This window comes from Oncorhynchus tshawytscha, linkage group LG30 (assembly GCF_018296145.1).
Source record: "Oncorhynchus tshawytscha isolate Ot180627B linkage group LG30, Otsh_v2.0, whole genome shotgun sequence".
Taxonomy (NCBI): Eukaryota; Metazoa; Chordata; class Actinopteri; order Salmoniformes; family Salmonidae; genus Oncorhynchus; species Oncorhynchus tshawytscha.
The window spans coordinates 5311764-5334478 of record NC_056458.1 but is presented as its reverse complement, the minus strand read 5'-3'; the positions used below and the strand labels follow the sequence as shown (position 1 = coordinate 5334478).

Sequence of the window (22715 nt, the reverse complement as noted above, 5' to 3'; positions counted from 1 at the left end):
AGCTTTAGCCCCACCCATCTCGTGTCACTCTCAATGGGGTGCACACTTGATGCTCTGGCTGATGATTTGTTTACATCTGAATAGCATGAAAACAGCCTAACCAGCTCTGCTGGCAACAATTTAACGAGCCAGCCAGCTAACGTTAGCTAGTTAAACAACAATGAACATAGTGCCAATCATGTCGTTTCTAACCTGCATGAATATGCTGGGAGCTAACCAAGCAGGTTCAATGTTACATCATACATCATACATGTAACCTTAGCTAGGAGCCAGCCAGCTAACATTAGCTAGCTAACACTACACTTTAGCTTGAAATGAAACCACAATGAAAATTAGAAACATGTAATATCTGAAAATGTAGCTAGCTAGACTATCTTACATCATAATGCATGATGGACGTGTCTCCCTGTCACGGATGCCATGCCACGGTTTCCCATAGTTTTAAAATGTGATCCGGAGACAGGTGTTTTTTCCATCACTTTAGCTATCATACTCTAATTCCACTGATTTCAAAACTCGATCTTCCTGAAAGTGTAGAGTAACACTTATGCAGCTCCACTACACCATACATTTTTTTAAAGCCTCGTTCGACAGGATTACCAACACAGACTGACCAGCTCCAATAGACAGAAACCTTCTATATGAAAGTTCACATGTTCCAGAAGGCATTTCTGCCACCAAAACATTTTTTAAATGGCTCTCCTGTGAAGTCGTGACTTGCGACAAACGCCTAGTTTCCTGAAACGGGTCACATATGGAACGTCTGGTTACCATGTTAGAGCCTCTGCAACACCATTGCACTTACACTGAGTATACCAAATATTAAGGACACCTTCCTAATATTGAGTTGCACCCCCCTTCCTAATATTGAGTTGCAACCCCCCAGAACAGCCACAATTTGTCGGGGCATGGACTCTACAAAGTGACGAAGCGTTCCACAGGGATGCTGGCCCATGTTGACGCCAATGCCACCCACAGTTGTGTCAAGTTGGCTAAATATCCTTTGGGTGGTGGACCATTCTTGATACATACGGGAAACTGCTTAAAAATCCTTCTTTAACCGATCTACTCCCCTTCATCTAAGGCTGATTGAAGTGTCATCAATAAGAGGATCATAGCTTTCACCTGGTCAGTCTATGTCATGGAAAGAGCAGGTGTCCTTCATTTTTTGTATATATTTCTGTGATTAACCTGTGTGATAGTGTGCTTTAATAGACCAAATAGGCCAAATGTACATTTGACACATAACACACCCATCTGTACCATTCCTGAGTCTCTCTCCAGAGCAGATAAAGCTTTACTTTTCACTGAATGACTCGGACCAAATAGATAGAATATCTGGGGTTGTGTGGAATAGCTATGAATAGGCCTCGTTGGTGTTCTGTAAAGTGCCAATTATGGACCAATTTGAGGATATCAATGGAAATAGTTTGGGGGCTTTGGTGAGAGGTATGGTAAAGCGCCTTCAGACACTACTTTACCCGTTTGACTCCTCAAACCTTGAGGGAAACAACTGTTGGATTAAATATGTACATAGACCTGTGCATCTCTTGATTTGTGAGAAAATGTATTAAAATACTTAAATGCAATGCGCAAAGCTGTTTTTTTTACAGTAAAATGTAGGATGCCTCATATTTTTTATTTAGTTTGACCTTTCTTTTATTAACAGGGAAGACCTAGGTCTCTTTTTCAAATGTGCTCTGGGGAATACAACATGAATATACACATTTTTTTGACCTAGGCAAGTCAGTTAAGAACAAATTATAATTTACAATAATTTACCGGGTGGTAAGTGGGTTAACTGCCTGTTCATGGGCAGAATGTCAGATTTTTACCTTGTCAGCTCATGGGAATTAGATCCAGCAACCTTTCAGTTACTGGCCCAATACTCTAACCACTAGGCTATCTGCCACCCCATTATATATACATGGTATATACTGTATATTAGGGCTGACCCAAATTAGTCGACGAGTCGATTATTTGGTCCTTAAGCTGTTGGTTGACCGAGATTGTTTTGGTCGAGCAGTAACACACACACACACACACACACACACACACACATATACAGTATATGCACCCATCTCAGTGAATTAATCCAATGTGGAGGTCTAGACTAAATGCCAATTTAGCCAATATAAAAACATGATTATCAACAATAGCATTTAAAGACATCTGCAAAAAGGCTCAAAGCTAAATTAGGTTCAAGGATAGCTGAAATACAATAAATGTCACTAAAATAAAAATAATGTAAAAACGACTGTTTGACTGCAGTTTTTAAAGTTCCTCTTTGTGATTAAACAAGGATTACATGTTTGTATTCTCCCATCTTTAACACAAACAGCTCGGCAATGGTCACTAATATATTGGGCGAAGACACCAGCAGAAACATATTTCTCTGGTGTATTCGTTAAAATAAGATCAATCAGAATTGTCTTTGAAGGATCTTTAGGGTTGGGCCGTGTAGGTTTAGTCACCAGCTGGGTTAGGTTTAGATCATTACACATGTAGTTTAGATTGTCTGAAGCTTGCATTTACCAATCATAATTTAGGTCACCCAAGATAATAACTTCTGATTTAGTCAGAAGACAACAAACTAGTTAACTCTGCGTTAACAGTTATGGATACATTTTTCCCCAGACAAAGGCCTAAAGATAGTAGCAAAAAAAATGGCAAGGGAAATAGATTTCAGTAAAAATATATAATTATTTTATTTTTTATAATAATGGCCACTCCACCACCTTTACACCGTCTGTCAGCTCTGAACAAATTATAGCCCTCAGTATTAACATCAGAGTCCAGAATGTCCCCAGAGATCTTAAGTTTCAGTCAATACCAGAATGTCCGGATTCGTCTGCATAGCCCAGATATTGATGTTTAGGTAGTAAGCTCCTAATGTTCAGATGCATCAACCCAAGTCCTTTACGATTTTTAAAGTCACAAGGAGTCTCCAACTCAAATAAGCTATGTGCAATAGGAAGTTGCAGGCCCCGTCTGATGGTTAATATTGGTATAAATATATATAAATATATAAAATATAAAAATGTAAAGTGTAGGTCCCATATTTCATGTACTGAAATAAATATTCCAGAAATGTTCCATATGCACACAAAAAAATTCTGTTAGTGAGCATTTCTCCTTTATCAAGATAATCCATCCACCTGACAGGTGTGGCATATCAAGAAGTGAATTTAACAGCATGATCATTGCACATGTGCACCTTGAAGCCACTCTTAAACGTCCAGTTTTGTCCCATAACACAATGGCACAGATGTATGGGGGCGTGCAATTGGCATGCTGACTGCAGGAATGTTCACCAGAGCTGTTGCTTTCTCTACCATAAGCCGCTTCCAACGTTGTTTTAGAGAATTTGGCAGTACGTCCACCCGGCCGCAGACCATGTGTAACCACGCCAGCCCAGGACCTCCACATCTGGCTTCTTCACCTGCAGGATCATCTGAGACCAGCCACCCGGACAGCTGATGAAACTGAGGAGTATTTCTGTCTGTAATAAAGCCCTTTTGTTGGGAAAAACGAATTCTGATTGGCTGGGCCGGGCTCCCCAGTGGGGGGTGAGCCTATGCCCTCCCAGGCCCAGTCATGTGAAATCCATAGATTAGGGCCTAATGAATGTATTTAAATTGACTGATTTCCTGTAACTTGGTAAAATCATTGAAATTGATTTTCAACTGCACCATCTATCCCTAGTAGTAATAGAGGAAGGACTAGAAATTGGAATTACCTTTCTCAGGTTACGGCCGGAGGATGCACCCAATGCCAATATGAGGAACTCTCAGAGTAACCAATGATGGAATGTTATAAACTGACGTACATGGGCTTTGGTTGCTATGTGCAACAGCCCAAGCCCTCTACGTGATTTGAAAACCGAGGGGTTATTGAACTAAAAGCACTGGGTGAGCAGACCACAGTAGGCGTCTCTTTTGCGCTAGCAACATCAGATCTAACAGTGGAGTTCGAACGAATGGGCAGAATGGGTAGTTACCAGAGCAGGGCTTGGTCTGTCTCTGAGTCAATATTGTAACGTGGCCTTGATATGTGAAGCGAGGGTCAAGGATCCTAGATATTTTGGATGGAGCCCATCATTTTTTGGTAGAGGATCTTTTGTTTCCTAAAAAAGTGTTGAAATTGTGAATCAAGGTTATGTCAACAGAGTGGCGGTAGTCATTAGGACAGATACTGTATGATGTGCTAAACCTTTCGCAGACGCAACCCAGCGACGGCACGGGCCAGAGATAATCGGCTGCTTTTCAGAGCCTTTCGGGGTGTTGATCAGCTCAATAAAAATCCTGTTTGGACCCTTTTTCATATCATTTGATTTGGAGGAGTCATCATCAATCAGCAGTGTACAGGGAAAGTACTGCAGGGAAATATCACAGTCAGACAGAGGGCCATCTCCGTACACCCCATGTTTCCTCACTGAGGTATCATTTCAATAAGCTGTTGTAATGGGAATGTATGTATTTAACACAAGTACGCTGTCCAACGTTTTGAAAACCCTTCTCCACAGCTTCACACTGAATCGATGAACAGGCTGTGTCTTATCTCCTCCGTTTCCTTCCTGGTCTTGTTTATGCATTGCTGGAGTAGCATTTAATTAACGTCTGGGCTTTGCAGTCTGCTAGTCGATGGCAGTAATTACATTCAGGCCTCACAGTGAGTGGGTTTTACTGGCTCACTCCAGTCCTCCGTTTTTTAATGGCCAAGTTATCTATATCACAGTGTCTAGGCTATTATGCACAATGCAATCACTTTTCCCTCGTGGGCTTTAAAAGAGATTATGAGTATACCTGGCTGTGGGCCCTTTCCACACACTGTAGAAATGCATTCACTGCCCGTTTCGATATACTGTCAAAAATATAAATAATAATAACAATACTAGATTGTTTGCAGGTTCTCAATTATCCAGACAATCTGTCACTCAGTGTCTCCTGTAAGAAAGCCACAAAGCATAAATTAATTTGTTGGGGTCACAGGCTCGCAGGTAAGGTGATAAAGCAACTTCATTACTTGTGGCTATGATTTTAAATGCATCCTGCGCCCTGTTTTTCATTTTTTTTGCTCAGATTCCTATTGTTTCTCGTTGTTTTATAATGAAAGAGCCTGGAGCATCTAATCAAAGTTAATTTAATTAAAGGGACGGGGAGGGAAAGGAGATACCTAGTCAGTTGCACAACTGAATGCATTCAACCCGAAATGTTTCTTCCTCATTTAACCAAACACGTCTAAATCAGAGAGGCTTGGCAGGCAGCCTAATTGACGCCCACGTCATCGGCACCCGGGGAGCAGTTGTTGTTGGGGGTTAACTGCCTTGTTCAAGGGCATAACGGCAGATTTTTTTCATCTTGCCGTCTCTGAGATGTCTAACTAGCGACTTTTCAGTTACCGTCCCAACACTCTTTACCGCTAGGCTCCCTGCCGCCTAATGATGATGGCTTCTCACAATAGCGAACATGCTTGTGCCTTAAAAAGCATCTCACGCTCAAGCCACACATTTTTTTTTTTTTGCTACAGATGTAGGATCTTATTTTGAGCCAGTTTGCTACAGCAGGGAAATAATCCTGCAGCAACAGCAAATGTGAGTAGTGTGGATTATAGTTAATGGCCCCTTTTTGAAGGGATTGATACATTTTTTGTTAAGGCAAATCAAGTCTGAAATGTCCGAGTGGAAATGACAAACTTCAGAAGCCTTTCTACTGTGTTCTTGGGGACCTTATGCTGCAGACAAGTTTTGTTACCCTTCCCCAGATCTGTGCCTCAACACAATCCTGTCTCAGAGCTTGACAGACAATTACTTTGACCTTGCTTTTTGCTCTGACATGCACTGACATTATAAGATGACGTGGCTAAGCATACAAACATCCGGACAACAAATAACTAGGGTTGAGGAAAGTCTTCCAATGTTTACCAGCCTGCTATCTAGCTCTGTCAGAGCTCCAGAGTTTATCTGTGGAGACTGGAGAACCTTCCAGAAGGACAACCATCTCTGCAGCACTCCACCAATTAGGCCTTTATGGTAGAGTGGCCAGACAGAAGACACTCCTCAGTAATATATATAGATCGGTGTGTGCCTTTCCAAATCATGTCCAATAAATTAAATTGACCACAGGTGGACTCCAATCAAGTTGTAGAAACATCTCAAGGATGATCAATGGAAACAGGATGCACCTGAGCTCAAATTCTTGTCTCATTGGAAATGGTCTGAATACTTATGTACATTTTAGTTTTAAATGTGAAATTGTTTCTAAAAACATGTTTTCGCTTTGTCATTATCGGGTATTGTGTGTAGATTGATGAGAATTGTTTTTAATTTCATCCATTTTAGAATGGGGCTGTAACCTAACAAAATGTGGAAAAGGGGAAGGGGTCTGAATACTTTCCGAATGCACTGTACATCTTCAAATGTGCTGTACTGATCTCAGTGTTTATTTTGACAAGAAGGATTTTCCAATGGCTAAGTCATTTATTTTGTTCACAAGCTCTCTGTCTGAGAGAGTGTAGGCCTGCAAATTGCAGTGTAAGCGGAATTGTAAGCTTGGGTGTTGTGATATCATCTGGGTAATAGATAAGGTAGATGGGCAATAAAAGTGTACCGTGTGAGAAGCTCCTGTAATTTCCCTTCATTTTTTTATGGTGTAAGACATCTTGTTCATTCTGATAATATCAACATCACTGTTCAGGGATCTGATATTTGAGAAATATCTGCTCAGGAACTGTTCTCTAACCCTCTGCTACTGTATACAGTCATTTCTGGAGTCAAACTAACTGTTGTTAGTATCTCGTTGTTCAAATCAACTCTTCGTAACAAGAACTAAATCATATGCCAATCTAACGCCAGCTCTAATATGTCTTATGGATGATCTGATACTAACGTCACTGCCCTCTGGAAAACATTCTCTAAAATGTTTCCCATACGTATAAACAAAAACATTCCAATATATAAAAGGCTTCAAAGCACAACGTATGCTTTCATGTGGGCAGATAGAGCTCTCATTAAATGAACCAGACGTTCTGAAAAGTGCAGCTCAAAAATGCACAGTGGGTGCATGTATTCAGCCTGTATTCAAACACAATGTTCCCATCCATACAAGATGTCTACCTACCCACAATTAAAACAAACAATTTACAGTACACAGTCAAACACTTTACTATAACATGAATCCCGTAACTGTTTCTCCGGTATACTTTCCATCTGTGCGTTATGCACACTCTAAACCCTTCCAGATGGTGTCAAATCAACAGTTCAGGTGACCGCTATACTGTAGATATCTGCCAAATGTACATATGGACAGATACATATACACTACCTACACAGCCCACCTAAAATGGATCCAATGCATACATAATGAGAGTGGGAAATATCAACTTCATGACAGAAGATTCAGCAGCATTAGTCAATACAGTCTGTCCAGCAGTAGCCAGAGCATGCTATCCCACTCCAGCTTTATGTCTGAAAAACTCTGTTGCCAAGCAGGAGCTCATTAACAGGTCTGTTAATCAGTTTTACCGTTATGACAGATCTATCCTAAACTGACTGAAGATTCGCCGAGACTGCAGTATGTCAGGATCTGACGGAAGAGAAGACAACCCTAGAGCGACGGAGAGAGAGAAAGAGAGAGCGAGAGAGAGAGATCCACCTTACAAGTACTATTGGGAGGCGAGAGTGGTCACTGAGTGGTTAGCTAGCTGTGCTGCCTCTCCTCGCCTGGTCGATGGTAGTCATGCGGTGGCCAGATGGCAAGGGATGTGAATGAAACATTGTTCATGTACTTGCCACCAGGTTTAGTGCCCAGCTGCAATGGCAGCAGCAGCAAGAGGAGACACACGTTTCCAGGCTGATGTTCAGCAATAACTTCAGTCATTCCAAAATCCCCGTAAGAAAATGTGTGTCCCAAAATATTGCTGATGTCACACCCTGACCATAGTTTACTTTGTATATTTCTATGTTTTGGTTGGTCAGGGTGTGAGCTGAGTGGGCATTCTATGTTTCATGTCTAGTTTGTCTATTTCTATGTCTGGCCTGATATGGTTCTCAATCAGAGGCAGGTGTTAGTCATTGTCTCTGATTGGGAACCATATTTAGGTGGCCTGGGTTTCACTGTGTGTTTGTGGGTGATTGTTCCTGTCTCTGTGTTTGCACCAGATAGGACTGTTTCGGTTTTCGTTACGTTCATTTACGTTCTTTGTTTTGTAGTGTTTGTATTGATTCGTGTTTTTACTTTTGTTTATTAAACATGGATCGCAATCTACACGCTGCATTTTGGTCCGACTCTCCTTCACCACAAGAGAACCGTTACAGAATCACCCACCGCAACAGGACCAAGTGGCGTGGTAACAGGCAACAGCAGCAGCAGGAGCAGCGCAACAAGAATTTCTGGACTTGGGAGGAAATCCTCGACGGGAGAGGACCCTGGGCTAAACCAGAGGAGTGTAGCCGCCTCAAGGTGCAGCGAGAGAAGGACTGGACATGGGAGGACGAACTGGACGGTGAAGGACCCTGGGCTCAGCCTGGAGAATATCGCCGCCCCAAGGAAGAACTGGAGGCGGCGAAAGCGGAGAGGCGCTGGTATGAGGAGGCAGCACGGCGACGCGGATGGAAGCCTGAGAGTCAGCCCCAAAAATTTCTTGGGGGGGGCTCACAGGGAGTATGGCTATGCCAGGTAGGAGACCTGCGCAAACTCCCTGTGCTTACCGGGGGGCTAGAGAGACTGGGCAGGCACCGTGTTATGCTGTGGTGCGCACGGTGTCTCCAGTGCGGGTGCATAGCCCGGTGCGGTATATTCCAGCTCCGCGCATCGGCCGGGCTAGATTGAGCGTCGAGCCAAATGCCATGAAGCCGGCTCTACGCATCTGGTCCCCATTGCGTCTCCTTGGGCCGGCTTACATGGCACCAGCCTTGCGCTCGGTGTCTCCGGTTCGCCTGCATAGCCCAGTGCGGGCTATTCCACCTCGCCGCACTGGCAGGGCGACCGAGAGCATTCAACCGGGTAAGGTTGGGCAGGCTCGGTGCTCAAGAGCTCCAGTGCGCCTGCACGGTCCGGTCTATCCAGTACCACCTCCACACCCCAGCCCTCCGGTAGCAGCTCCCCGCACCAGGCTTCCTGTGCGTGTTCTCGGTCCAGTACCACCAGTGCCAGCACCACGCATCAGGCCTACAGTGCACCTCGCCTCTCCAGCGCTGCCAGTACCTTCCTCCTCTCCTGCGCTGCCGGAGTCTCCCGCCTGTTCAGCGCTGCCAGAGCCTTCCTCCTCTCCTGCGCTGCTGGAGTCTCCCGCCTGTTTAGCGCTGCCAGAGCCTTCCGCCTCTACAGTGTTGCCGGAGTCTCCTGCCTGTTTAGCGCAGCCAGAGCTGTCAGTCGGCATGGAGCAGCCAGAGCTGCCAGTCGGCATGGAGCAGCCAGAGCTGCCAGTCGGCATGGAGCAGCCAGAGCTGCCAGTCGGCATGGAGCAGCCAGAGCTGCCAGTCTGCATGGAGCAGCCAGAGCTGCCAGTCTGCATGGAGCAGCCAGAGCTGCCAGTCTGCATGGAGCAGCCAGAGCTGCCAGTCTGCATGGAGCAGCCAGAGCTGCCAGTCTGCATGGAGCAGCCAGAGCTGCCAGTCTGCATGGAGCAGCCAGAGCTGCCAGTCTGCATGGAGCAGCCAGAGCTGCCAGTCTGCATGGAGCAGCCAGAGCTGCCAGTCTGCATGGAGCAGCCAGAGCTGTCAGTCTGCATGGAGCAGCCAGAGCTGTCAGTCTGCATGGAGCAGCCAGAGCTGTCAGTCTGCATGGAGCAGCCGGAGCTGCCAGTCTGCAAGGAGCTGCCAGTCTGCAAGGAGCTGCCAGTCTGCAATGAGCTGCCAGTCTGCAAGGAGCTGCCAGTCTGTAAGAAGCCGCCAGAGCTGTCAGCCTATATGGAGCAGCTAGAGCCGCCAGTCAGCGTGGAGCAGCCAGAGCCGCCAGTCAGCGTGGAGCAGCCAGATCAGTCAGTCTGCCATGATCCGCCAGTCAGCCAGACTCTTCCAGATCTGCCAGTCAACCAGACTCTTCCAGATCTGCCAGTCAACCAGACTCTTCCAGATCTGCCAGTTAACCAGACTCTTCCAGATCTGCCAGTCAACCAGACTCTTCCAGATCCGCCAGTCAACCAGACTCTTCCAGATCCGCCAGTCAACCAGACTCTTCCAGATCCGCCAGTCAACCAGACTCTTCCAGATCCGCCAGTCAACCAGACTCTTCTAGTGCCGTCAGTCTGCCCAGCGCCGCCAGTGCCGTCAGTCTGCCCAGCGCCGCCAGTGCCGCCAGTCTGTCCAGCGCCGCAAGTGCCGCCAGTCTGCCAGGATCAGTTAGATCCGCCAGCCAGCCAGGATCCGCCAGTCTGCCAGGATCCACCAGTCTGCCAGAACTGCCAGTCAGCCAGGATCTGCCAGTCAGCCAGACTCTTCCAGATCTGCCAGTCAGCCAGGATCCGCCAGTCAGCCAGACTCTTCCAGATCCGCCAGACCCTTCCAGATCTGCCAGTCTGCCAGACCCTTCCAGATCTGCCAGTCTGCCAGACCCTTCCAGACCTGCCAGTCTGCCAGACTCTTCCAGATCCGTCAGTCAGCCAGGATCTGCCAGAGCCTTCCTCCTCTCCTGTGCTGTCGGAGTCTGAAGAGCCCCTTTGTCCCGAGCTGTCCCTCTGTCCCGAGCTGCCCCTCTGTCCCGAGCTGCCCCTCTGTCCCGTGTTATTAAGTAGGGTTGCCGTGGCTAGGAGGTCACGGAAGCGGACAAGGTGGAGGAAGACTACGGTGAAGTGGGGGCCACGTCCAGCACCAGAGCCGCCACCGCGGACAGATGCCCACCCAGACCCTCCCCTATAGGTTCAGGTTTTGCGGCCAGAGTCCGCACCTTGGGGGGGGTACTGTCACACCCTGACCATAGTTTACTTTGTATATTTCTATGTTTTGGTTGGTCAGGGTGTGAGCTGAGTGGGCATTCCATGTTTCATGTCTAGTTTGTCTATTTCTATGTCTGGCCTGATATGGTTCTCAATCAGAGGCAGGTGTTAGTCATTGTCTCTGATTGGGAACCATATTTAGGTAGCCTGGGTTTCACTATGTGTTTGTGGGTGATTTGTTCCTGTCTCTGTGTTTGCACCAGATAGGACTGTTTCGGTTTTCGTTACGTTCATTTACGTTCTTTGTTTTGTAGTGTTTGTATTGATTCGTGTTTTTACGTTTGTTTATTAAACATGGATCGCAATCTACACGCCGCATTTTGGTCCGACTCTCCTTCACCACAAGAGAACCGTTACAGCTGATAACAACTTGTTCGCTACCACAGCAATAAGTAAAAGAAAAAACACATTTCTGGGAGCATCAACTGTCCTTTGCCCAGATCCTGTGATACAATAGAACGTTTATTAACCCCCTTCACTTTGCCTTGTAAAGCCTGTGTTAGGTTAATTTAGTTCTTATAGTACCAATTCAATTAAAATACTCAGTCTGTACCCAGAGTTTCTAAGGTTCTGGGGGAAATGAAACAGACGGAGACCAGTCAAAAATAGCCGGTGACGTTTATTCCCGAGAGCTCGGCCCATCATTTCATGTACATTGGTTTATGTACCTCTCATATCGTCATAAATGTCCCTCCTCCTCTCAGACAATGACAAAGCTGCGTATCAATTCCATTCCAACACATACATATTGCTAATCGTATGCTACCACTTGTTACACAATCTACTGCAAGCCCAACGGTTTCTCCCCGCCTAGACTTTCTTCCTGTTATCAGTTTCACAGTGGTCACAATTTGTCTGTTAACACTTTGCCTATGTCGAAACATTCTTTATCAGGCAGGATAGAATTCTATTAGTTATAATTCTACGTTAAATGTATACAATATTTAGTCATTATTGATAAAAATCCTTCAACAGCTAGATACCAGGCTGGTAAACATTGGAAGACTTTCCTCAACCCTAGTTATTTGTTGTCCGGATGTTTCTCTGGGCTTTGTATGCTTAGCCATGTCATCTTATAATGTCATAGCCCTCTTACAGGTCTAATTTCCAGGACCAGCCAGGTAAATTGTAAACGGATTGACCTCGTACGATTATTTAGAAGAAGAATCCAATCACACGTTGTGCTTAGAAATCATGCAGCACAACGTGACCATGTGCAACCAGCCATTTTCATCTTTAGCCATTCTGAGCACACTGTAGTCGTGGTGATTTCAGTTTCAATAAGTTGTAGTCCTCTTTGGTCAATTGTTTCTGTGATGCGAAGGCAGCGGGGGGACTTGGGTTAGGGCTTTCGGGGATGAGACTGGTAGTGTTTAGAACCAGGACCATCTTCTACGTGTTAGCCTCATCCTCTTCTCTCCCCATCTGAATGAGGAGGTGGAGGGCTCAACCAGGCCTCAGTCCTCAGTGTCTGAACCTGACCTCCAACATGGCATCTACTGTCACAGCCATGATTGTAGCCGTCAGTAAAGATAAGATGAGACAAAGCAAGGCGCTAAATGGCGAGGAACAGGAGAGAGACTTAAACATGCTAAAAACGTGTTTGAAACCCTGTGGCGATGTCATACCCTGAGAGAAAAGCGTATTCTAGCATCGTAGTTAGGTACAGGATTCTGCCTCTGTAAACAGGAAAGCTGTGGCACCACTCACTTTAAGGGAGCATAATTACTGCAATATTGTATTACAATGGTCTAACAGTATGATCAATAACACTGACCTTGTAGTTCTATGTCCAGATTTGTTAGCCTACGTCGTAGTACAATTTTATAGCTTCAGTGGATAATTACAGAATGTACCAGGCTGCCACAGAATGTATTAAACTGCTAACGGATGGAAAACTGAAATGAAAGTGAGACTGGAGACAGGGGCTGGGGAAGCTGAATTTTAATCAGAGGATAAACCCAAAACACAATTTCGTCTCACTACGCAGAGAGAGGGCTGGTGATTTTCACAGCTCAACAATTCTCTCTGCCGCTGTTAGACTTGGCTGCTATGCTACTCCTACATTACCAGAGAGTTTTTCGCTGGAGGTATTATGGGTCTTATTTACTGTTGCAATAATTAAATACAGGAACCTATGCACCCCCACAATATTTCCACAGAGTGCCAATTGAGTTCTATTTTAAGGCAGTGCAGGGGGGCGGGATGGGGCGGGGGTTGGGGGGTACTCCACACCTCTTCTCTTGGCTGACCCACTTAATAGATGCGTCAAAGCCAAAAAACACAGCATCAGCTGAAACGAGTCTCACCCCCAGCAGCCCCGACAGGTCCTTTGTGAAATTTACACACAGACGCACACACTCGTGTTCACACGCGCACACACACACACACACCTATATGCAGGCAAGACCAATCATGCCTGCAGATATCGCTCAAATCCTCTAACACAAAGGTACACACTTATAGTCAAACACTGCAATCACTCCACATGGATAGGTCTCCCTCCCCATCGTTCTGTCATCCTTTATTATAACCAATATATTGAGGAATTGGACAGCTGAGTTATGACTTATTTGGTACGGGCTGGCTTCTTCCTCTCTATGAGAGCCCCTTCAGCCATTGAGACTCTTGAAAAGCCACTTGAACAGATTCTTCTCTGGTGCTTCCACATACCGTTAGGGACACAATGTTAGTTTATGTTCCCTTACCTTTTAAAGTGTTCTTGAAAGTCAAGATGATTCAACATTCCACCGTAATATGTGTCTAGTTTGTAGTTCTTCACTTTAGACAAAACCCTCTCTACAGCGCTCGCCATTAGTGCTACATCAATTCTGAAAGTCGAGCCAGAATCTCAGTTTAAGTCAGAGCAACAAGCTACATAAATAATAATTGTTTGGCATCTATTATTATCATTTTTTTAATAGAATAACTTTGCGAAGGAAAAACTTAGTATATATCGCACGTGACTGTATGTACAGAGTGGAAAATATTGAGATTTGATCAGGCTTCTATCTCATCAACAAACAAACAAAAATGTTTTGTGTGTGCCACTCAGACACCTAAATAATCTAGTATGATGTCAGAGGGATGTGTAAGGAATACATATTTAAAGGCATCCTTTTGTCTGCCGCTGAAGTAGGTCACATCTTAAGCAGGGTTTTCCTTTTAACATATGAGTTATGGTTCTAATCTGTAGTCTAACTACTGTTCCAAATGAAACCTTCTATCAAATGGAGTCTTGTACGTCATTTAGGTCCATCGTATTGTAATACCAATACATTTACTTTTTATAGCATAACTTCACCATTCAAATGTAGTTTGGCAATCTACTGCCAATTGAAAAGTATTTCAGTCAGCCCTAAATGTTTGTTTAAGATATTGACCTATGGTACAGGCAAAATGTACATTCAACACGTTTCAGAATTAGCTGGAAGTACTGAAACCCATTTCCGTTTTTTTCGACGTTTCCTTAGGCTGAGAAGGAGTGAAAATCGTCCCGCGTGTGGTTTGTTAATACTACTTCCTGTCCTCTCTGTACGCACATGCCCGTATGGAGGAGGCATGGATGTCACTGCCAGGAATCCCCATGTGTGTGGCTCAGCTCAATGATTTAGGAATGCTTGAAAGGTTTGCTGTTTTTAATGCGGGACCATTTGCAAGACACTCTCACGTGATGCATGTATGTGTGTGTGTGCATGGTGATTCCTGCTCGGTGGTTTGTCTCATTTACAATAATAATATGATGAACAATTTCAATCATTTCTCAATTAAACCTTCTGGATGCAGAGGAGCAGAACTCAATCAATACATTTTCTGTACATCTCAAATATTGATGCGTTTTTAAATAATGTATTTTTGATTCATTAGGAACTGAGCTGTGAAATGGAAGATTATTATTTGACCTGTCAAGGCCACAGGCATATCATCACATGTCAGGAATGAATGAGTAGTGGCACTGGGACTAAGCTGTTCAATATAGCACACACAGCTCTTACATACATACTCTACTGCATACTGTATGTCTTTATCTCAACCCACAGTGCGTCCATGGCTACTAGCCAGTGAGGAAATGGAAAAGAGCTTCGAAAAGGTCTCATTCTCCAGTGAGGCCTGCATCACGTTGCTGCTCCTGGGGTCGGTCTCTCCATTCATTTCAGAACAGGCTCACCTGACCCACATGTGATAGTGTTTCTTCTACTGGAGGGCACTGGTAGCAGGTGTTCCTCTCATCTTCTCTTCATCTTCTTCTCTTCATCTCACTTTAATCTAAGACATGGATGGGCAACTCTTCTTTTTTGTCTTTTTTTTTGGTACTCATTCAAGAGTCTGAACTTACTGTTGAGAGTTTAAGTAGTAAAATACACAAGGTGCAATTTCGAAATTTGGTTGTGCATCAGCAGTCACTCCATTAGCCCATGTCAGCAATTTTTAGGGGAATTGGTAGATTAGTCTAGTGGCCAGCTATCTGAAATTGCAGTAAGCATGGTTGAATTACCAACCGGGGTGGGGCCCGTTGATCATCAAATCAAATTTTATTTGTCACATGGGCCGAATACAACAGATGTAGACCTTACAGTGAAATGCTTACTTACAAGCCCTTAACCAACAATGCAGTTTTAACAAAAATATGTGTCAAATAAAAAATAAAAGTAACACATAATTAAAGAGCAACAGTAAAATAACAGTAGCGAGGCTGTATACAAGGGGTACCGGTACAGAGTCAATGTGCGGGGGCACTGGTTAGTCAAGGTAATTGAGGTAATATGTTCATGTAGGTAGAGTTAAAGTGGCTATGCATAGATAATAAACAGAGAATAGCAGCAGCGTAAAAGGGGGAGGGGGGGGCATGCAAATAGTCTGGAAAGCCATTTGATTAGCTGTTCAGGAGTCTTTTGGCTTATGTAGGTAGAAGCTTTTAAGAGACTTGGCACTCCGGTACCGCTTGCAATCTATGTGGCTGTGGCTGGAGTCTTTGACAATGTTTAGTGCCTTCCTCTGACACCGCCTGGTATAGAGATCCTGGATGGCAGGAAGCTTGGCCCCAGTGATGTACTGAGCTGTACGCACTACCCTCTGTAGTGCCTTGCGGTCAGAGGCCAAGCAATTGCCATACATACCAGGCAGTGATGCAACCATGCTCTCAATGGTGCAGCTGTAGAACGTTTTGAGGAACTGAGGACCCATGCCAAATCTTTTCAGTCTCCTGAGGGGGAATAGTCTTTGTCGTGCCCTCTTCACAACTGTCTTGGTGTGTTTGGACCATGATTGTTTGTTGGTGAGGTGGACACCAAGGAGCTCTCAACCTGCTCCACCCCAGCCCCGTCAATGAGAATGGGGGTGTGATCGGTGCTCCTTTTCCTGTAGTACACAATCGTCTCCTTTGTCTTGATCACGTTGAGTGAGTGGTTGTTATCCTGGCACCACATGACCAGGTCCCTGACCTCCTTCCTATAGGCTGTCTCATCGTTGTCGGTGATCAGGCCTACCACTGTTGTGTCATCGGCAAACTTAATGAGGGTGTTGGAGTCGTGCCTGCTCATGCAAGTGAACAGGGGGTACAGGAGGGGACTGAGCACGCACCTCTGAGGATTTTTTGAGGATCAGTGTGACGGATGTCCTAGGGGCGTCCCGTAAGGAAGTCAAGGATCCAGTTGCAGAGGGTGGTATTTAGTCCCAGGGTCCTTAGCTTAGTGATGAGCTTTGTGGGCACTATGGTGTTGAGCGCTGAGCTGTAGTCAATGAATAGCATTCTCACATAGGTGTTCCTTTTGTCCAGGTGGGAAAGAGCAATGTGGAGTGCAATAGAGATGGCATCATCTGTGGATCTGTGGATCATCTGTGGCTCTCTCTGTGTTAGCCGTCACGAACACAGAGAGTTTGCTGCCTACATACTTTAAATCATTGGCCACTTTAATAAATGGATCACGAGTCACTTTAATAATGCCACTTTAATAATGTTTATATATCTTGCATTACTCATCTCATATATACTGTATTTTATACCATCTATTGCATCTTGCCTATGCTGCTCGGTCATCGCTCATCCATATATTTGTAAGTATATATTCTTATTCCATCCCTTTACTTAGATTGGTGTGTAGTTGTTGTGGAATTCTTAGATTACTGTTAGTGTAACGGCATTCGTCTGTTGAAAGAGGAGCGGACTGAAATGCAGCGTGGTGGTTACTCATGTTCTTTAATGAAAATGAACAAACGAACAATACAAAACAACAAACGTAACGCGAAAACCTATACAGCCTATCTTGTGACAACTAACACAGAGACAGGAACAATCACCCACAAACACACAGTGAAACCCAGACTACCTAAATATGGTTCCCAATCAGAGACAACGAGAATCACCTGACTCTGATTGAGAACCGCCTCAGGCAGCCATAGACTATGCTAGACACCCCACAAAACCCCAAGACAAAAACGCACCACAAAAACCCATGTCACACCCTGGCCTGACCAAATAAATGAAGACAGACATAATATACTACGACCAAGGCGTGACAGTTAGATATTACTGCAATGTCAGAACTAGAAGCACAAGCATTTCACTACACTCACAATGACATCTGCTAACCATGTGTATGTGACCAATAAGATTTGATTTGTTGGGGCGGTATGCAAATTAGAGTGGGTCTATGGTTTCCGGGATAATGGTGTTGATGTGAGCCATGACCAGCCTTTAAAAGCACTTCAGGCCTCCCGGGTGGCGCAATGGTCTAGAGCATCGCAGCGCTAGCTGTGCCACCAGAGACTCTGGGTTCGCGCCCAGGCTCTGCCGCAATGGCTGAGTTAGCGAGGGTTTGGCCGGTAGGGATATCCTTGTCTCATCGTGCACCAGCGACCCCTGTGGCGGGCCGGGCACAGTGCACACTGACCAAGGTCGCCAGGTGCACAGTGTTTCCTCTGACACATTGGTGCGTCTGGCTTCCGGGTTGGATGCACGCTGTTTTAAGAAGCAGTGTGGCTTGGTTGGGTTGTGTTTCGGAGGACGCATGGCTTTCAACCTTCGTCTCTCCCGAGCCCGTATGGGAGTTGTAGCGATGAGACAAAATAGTAATTACTAACAATTGGATACCATGAAAACGAGGTAAAATATTTTTTCAACATTTTAATTCAAAACATTTAAAGACGCGAGTGCTACGGTCGGTGGTCATTTAGGCAGGTTACCTTAGTGTTCTTGGGCACAGGGACTATGGTGGTCTGCTTGAAACGTGTTGGTATTACAGACTCCATTTGGAACAGGTTGAAAATGTCAGTGAAGACACTTGCCAGTTGGTCAGCGTATGCTCGGAGTACACATCCTGGTAATCCGTCTGGCCCTGCGGCCTGTTTATCTGGCCCTGCGGCCTGTTTAAAGGTCTTACTCGCATCGGCTACGGAGAGCGTGATCACACAGTCGTCCGGAACACCTGATGGAATGTCTCATGCATGTTTCACTGTTGCTTGCCTCGAAGCAAGCATAGAAGTCATTTAGCTCGTCTGTAGGCTCGTGCCACTGGTCAGCTCGTGGCTATGCTACTCTTTGTAGTCTGTAATAATTTGCAAGCCCTGCCACATCCGACGAGCGTCAGAGCCGGTGTGGTACGATTCAATCTTAGTCCTGTATTGACGCCTTGCCTGTTTGATGCTTCATCGGAGGTTATAGCAGGTTAGAGTCACGCTCCTTGAAAGCGGCAGCTCTACCCTTTAGCTCAGTGTGGATGTTGCCTGTTATCCATGGCTTCTAGTTGGGGTATGTACGTACGGTCACTGTGGGGACGACGTCATCAATGCACTTATTGATGAAGCAGGTGACTGATGTGATGTACTCCTCAATGCCATCGAAAGAATCCCGGAACATTCTGTTCTAGCAAAACAGTCCTGCAACTTAGCATCTGCTTCATCTGACCACTTTTTATTGACCGAGTCACTGGTGCTTCCTGCTTTAGTGTTTACTTGTAAGCAGGAATCAGAAGGATACACCTGTACACCGTGCTTCTACACCTGCATTGCTTGCTGTTTGGGGTTTTAGGCTGGGTTTCTGTACAGCACTTTGAGATATCAGCTGATGTACGAAGGGCTATATAAATAAATTTGATTTGATTTGATTTGGATAGAATTATGGTCAGATTTGCCAAATGGATGGTGATGGAGAGCTTTGTAAGTGTCTCTGTGTGTGGAGTACAGGTGATCTAGAGTTTTTTTCCCCCTCTGGTTGCACATTTAACATTCTGGTAGAAATTCGGTAAAACGGATTTAAGTTTCCCTGCATTTTAAAGTCCCTGGCCACTAGGAGCGCCGCCTCTGGATGAGCGTTTTTCTGTTTGCTTATGGCCTTATACAGCTCATTGAGTGCGGTCTTAGTGCCAGCATCGGTTTGTGGTGGTAAATGGACAGCAACAAAGAATATAGATTTAAAACTCTCTTGGGAAATAGTGTGGTCGACAGCTTATCGGGAGATACTCTGCCTCAGGCGAGCAAAACCTCAAGACTTCATTCGATTTCGGTGCAACAGCTGTTGTTTACAAATATACATAGAGTGTCACCCCTTGTCTTACCAAATGCCAATACAGCGTAAAACCAGCCGGCTGTATGTAATTCATGTCGTCGTTCAGCCAGGACTCGGTGAAACATAAGACATTTATAGTTTTTAATGTCCCGTTGGTAGGATATACGTGACCGTAGTTTGTCTATTTTATTATCCAATGATTGTACATTGGCTAATAGGACCGATGATAAAGCCAGATTACCCACTCGCCATCGGATTCTTACAAGGGACCCGACCTTCGTCCCCGATATCTCTGTCTCTTTCTCCTGCGAATGACTGGGGATGAGGGCCTTATCGGGTGTCTGAAGTAAATCCTTCACGTCCGACTCGTTAAAGAACAATGTTTCATCCAGTACGAGGTGAGTTATCGCTGTACTGATATCTAGAAGCTCTTTTCGGTCATAAGAGACAGTGGCAGAAACGTTATGAACATAATAAGTTACAAATAACGCAAAGAAATATACACACAATAGAATTGCAGGAAACGTACTTTAAAATGGCAACATGTTCTCTACGCCCCATGGTGTAATGTGTAATGTGCAAAATTGCAGGGTGTATGGATGTGGGTATGCAGACCCACGAGCCACTGCAGCCCCTCATAATGAGTTCCATTTTTTTTTACGGCCACCACCCCCATCAAAGTTGCCCATCCCTGATCTAAGACAAAACCACGACCCAGAATGAGGTTAGATCATTGAAAGTACTCACGTGAAACTGCACATCATTCAACCACCACTACAGCTCATATTGGAAAAATGTACAACCTGAATGCAATTTTCTTATTACTCACCATATTCGTTGTGTGATATATTCTCGTTTACAAGTAGCATGCAAGTCATTTCACAAGTAGCATGCAAGTCATTTCACATTTCACACTTTTTTTTAACCCATCAACCCAACCAATTCTCCAACCCATGCAGGGTTACAAAACCTAGAATATAGGCAAGACCATCATGCCCTTCCTTCCTAAGAGAGGTCATCGTCACCCCTGCCCACTGTGACTTAATGGGTGAGCCCGGTGTGCCATGTGAGCTGTGGTTGTCACTGTTTCATCACATGCAGTACTGGCAACAAGTTATCCGGTTCCAGGAGAGCAGGTGTTCAGTGTGCTGCCATCCAAAAGCTGCTCTGCCTGGGAGACTGGTTGCCAGATCATTCCCCTCATCTCCTCTCTTATATCATGTGAGGCCCACCGGCGCCAGGACGACAGGGGGCACAGACCTGCCAACCTCCGGTGCCTTGGAGGCGGAATAATCACTCATACCTGAGATATGACTTGTCAACCTTCTGATAAAGCTAATTAAGACCGTCGAAAATATTTGGATGACATGATAACCAGGTTATGTTCGGTCAACAGTGGATGAACTGAGATTAGCTTGCTGTTAGAGATGTGAAGTTGATTGTGCGTATGAGACTCATTAAGGGATTCATAGCTTGACATTGGTATGCAGTGGGATTCATAGTGAACTCCCATACCTTTGCATACATTGTCCATCTCAGGTTATATGAATAGATATTTCTCAGTTCCACCTTACAGGGAAGTGGGAGATCAAGTTAAAATAATATGACAGATGTTCTGATTAGTTACAGAAACCCCCCAAAATGCAACGTGTTAACTCCCTGGGCAGGGCAAGGCATACTACTGCAGCATACTGCAACCCGGTGGTCTTGTGTTTACAGTTCCGCTGGCATGTTTAGACATGGTGGCACCTCAACCACTCTGCAGTACTGGCAGGTTTACACAATCTAATGCACAATCGAATCAGTGACAGCTCAACTCGCGACCTCTCGTGGTAGTGGTACTGCAGGTGTGGTGCAAGTTCTGTGCGATAGTGTTCAAACAGGACAATATCAGCACCATCCCAATCACACAAGTGCATTCGAACAATTCTGTGAGGTTTGTGTAATTATAGGTGGCGTCTGTTTTAGTGTTCATCCTCCGCTGTGATGAAAACTGACAGTGTGGCATAACTTAGGGGAATAACGTTTCGCTATGACATGTTGTTTCTGCCGAGAGAATAATAGGTTGTGTTAGGGAATGAGCTGTCACAGTCATGTACTTGGCAAGAAAATAGGCATCTGAAATTTGGCATGAGTGGTACTGAAGAACAATCTCAGTAAAGATAGCAAGGTCTGCTGGGAACAACAGCAACAACAACAACAAAAAACAAGATTCTGAAAGTGATGGAACACTCCCTAACACATTATCTCCTTAATAATGTCTCCCCCTTCTCCTTCTCTCTCAATTTCCTCTCCCTTTCCCCTCAGTCTCTTACTAATGCTTTTGTTTGTCTCCATTTGTCCCTCAGCTGGGACCACGTATATCTTTGGGAGAGGAGGGGCCCTCATCACATACACCTGGGCCCCCAACGAGCGGCCGAGCACCAGAGCAGACCGGCTAGCTGTGGGCTTCAGTACTCAGCAGAAAGACGCCATCTTGGTCCGAGTGGAGAGCACCAGCGGACTGGGAGACTACCTGCAGCTACACATAGTGAGAACGGGATGGGGGGGGTGAGAGCATTGTCTGTAGTACTGTGGGGTTAGGGTAGAGGATGAGGGTCCCCTTTTTTATGAAGAGGGATGGGTAACCGGCGACCCGCGGACCGCATCAATTTCCAAAAACGGAATAATGTTTTTATTTTTTAAATTTTATGTGTGAACTCAGTCGGGGTCTCAACTGACTGTTGAGATTTAGAATAGTAGAATGCAGACAATCAATTAGCCCATGTCAGCTAACATCGTTTTTACCCCCATTGATTTGGTTAGTGACTCTCACTCAGATATCATATATTAAAATATTTATATCCACCCTATGGCAAAATGTGTAAAATTGCAGGAAATGTGTTTTAAAACTGCAACATTTTCTCTGCACCCCATGATAAAATGTGTAGAATTGCAGAAAATGAACTCTAAAACTCAAATTTCTTCTCTCCACTGTCAAATTTCACTTAGTGCCCCCAAAAGGTTAGGGCCGGCTCTGACTGTGTGGGGTATAGATGTGGGTACACAGAGCAGCGAGCCAATGTGTCCCCTCATGAGTCCTGATTTTGTGTGGCTCTCATCTCCATCAAAGTGTCCCATCCATGGTTTTGAGCCAAGGCTTGGAATGAGCTGATATCCTGAGGTTCACTGTGTAGAAACAGAATCCTGAAAATGCTCTTGCTGGAGATTTGGAGGACTAATTAATCAGCTTAGAAAGACTGTGTTAATTGATCAAATGTGTGTCCATTTCCATAGAAAA

At 45.0% G+C, this 22715-nt stretch overlaps 1 protein-coding gene across 1 annotated transcript in view; it reads left to right on the top strand.

Moving 5' to 3' along the window:
- Positions 1 to 22715, top strand: part of LOC112228965 (neurexin-2) — a 222495-nt gene that overhangs the window by 157327 nt on the left and 42453 nt on the right. Inside the window, 1 exon segment of the mRNA XM_042309468.1 lies at positions 21784 to 21965. Within this exon segment, the coding sequence (XP_042165402.1) occupies positions 21784 to 21965 (182 nt within the window).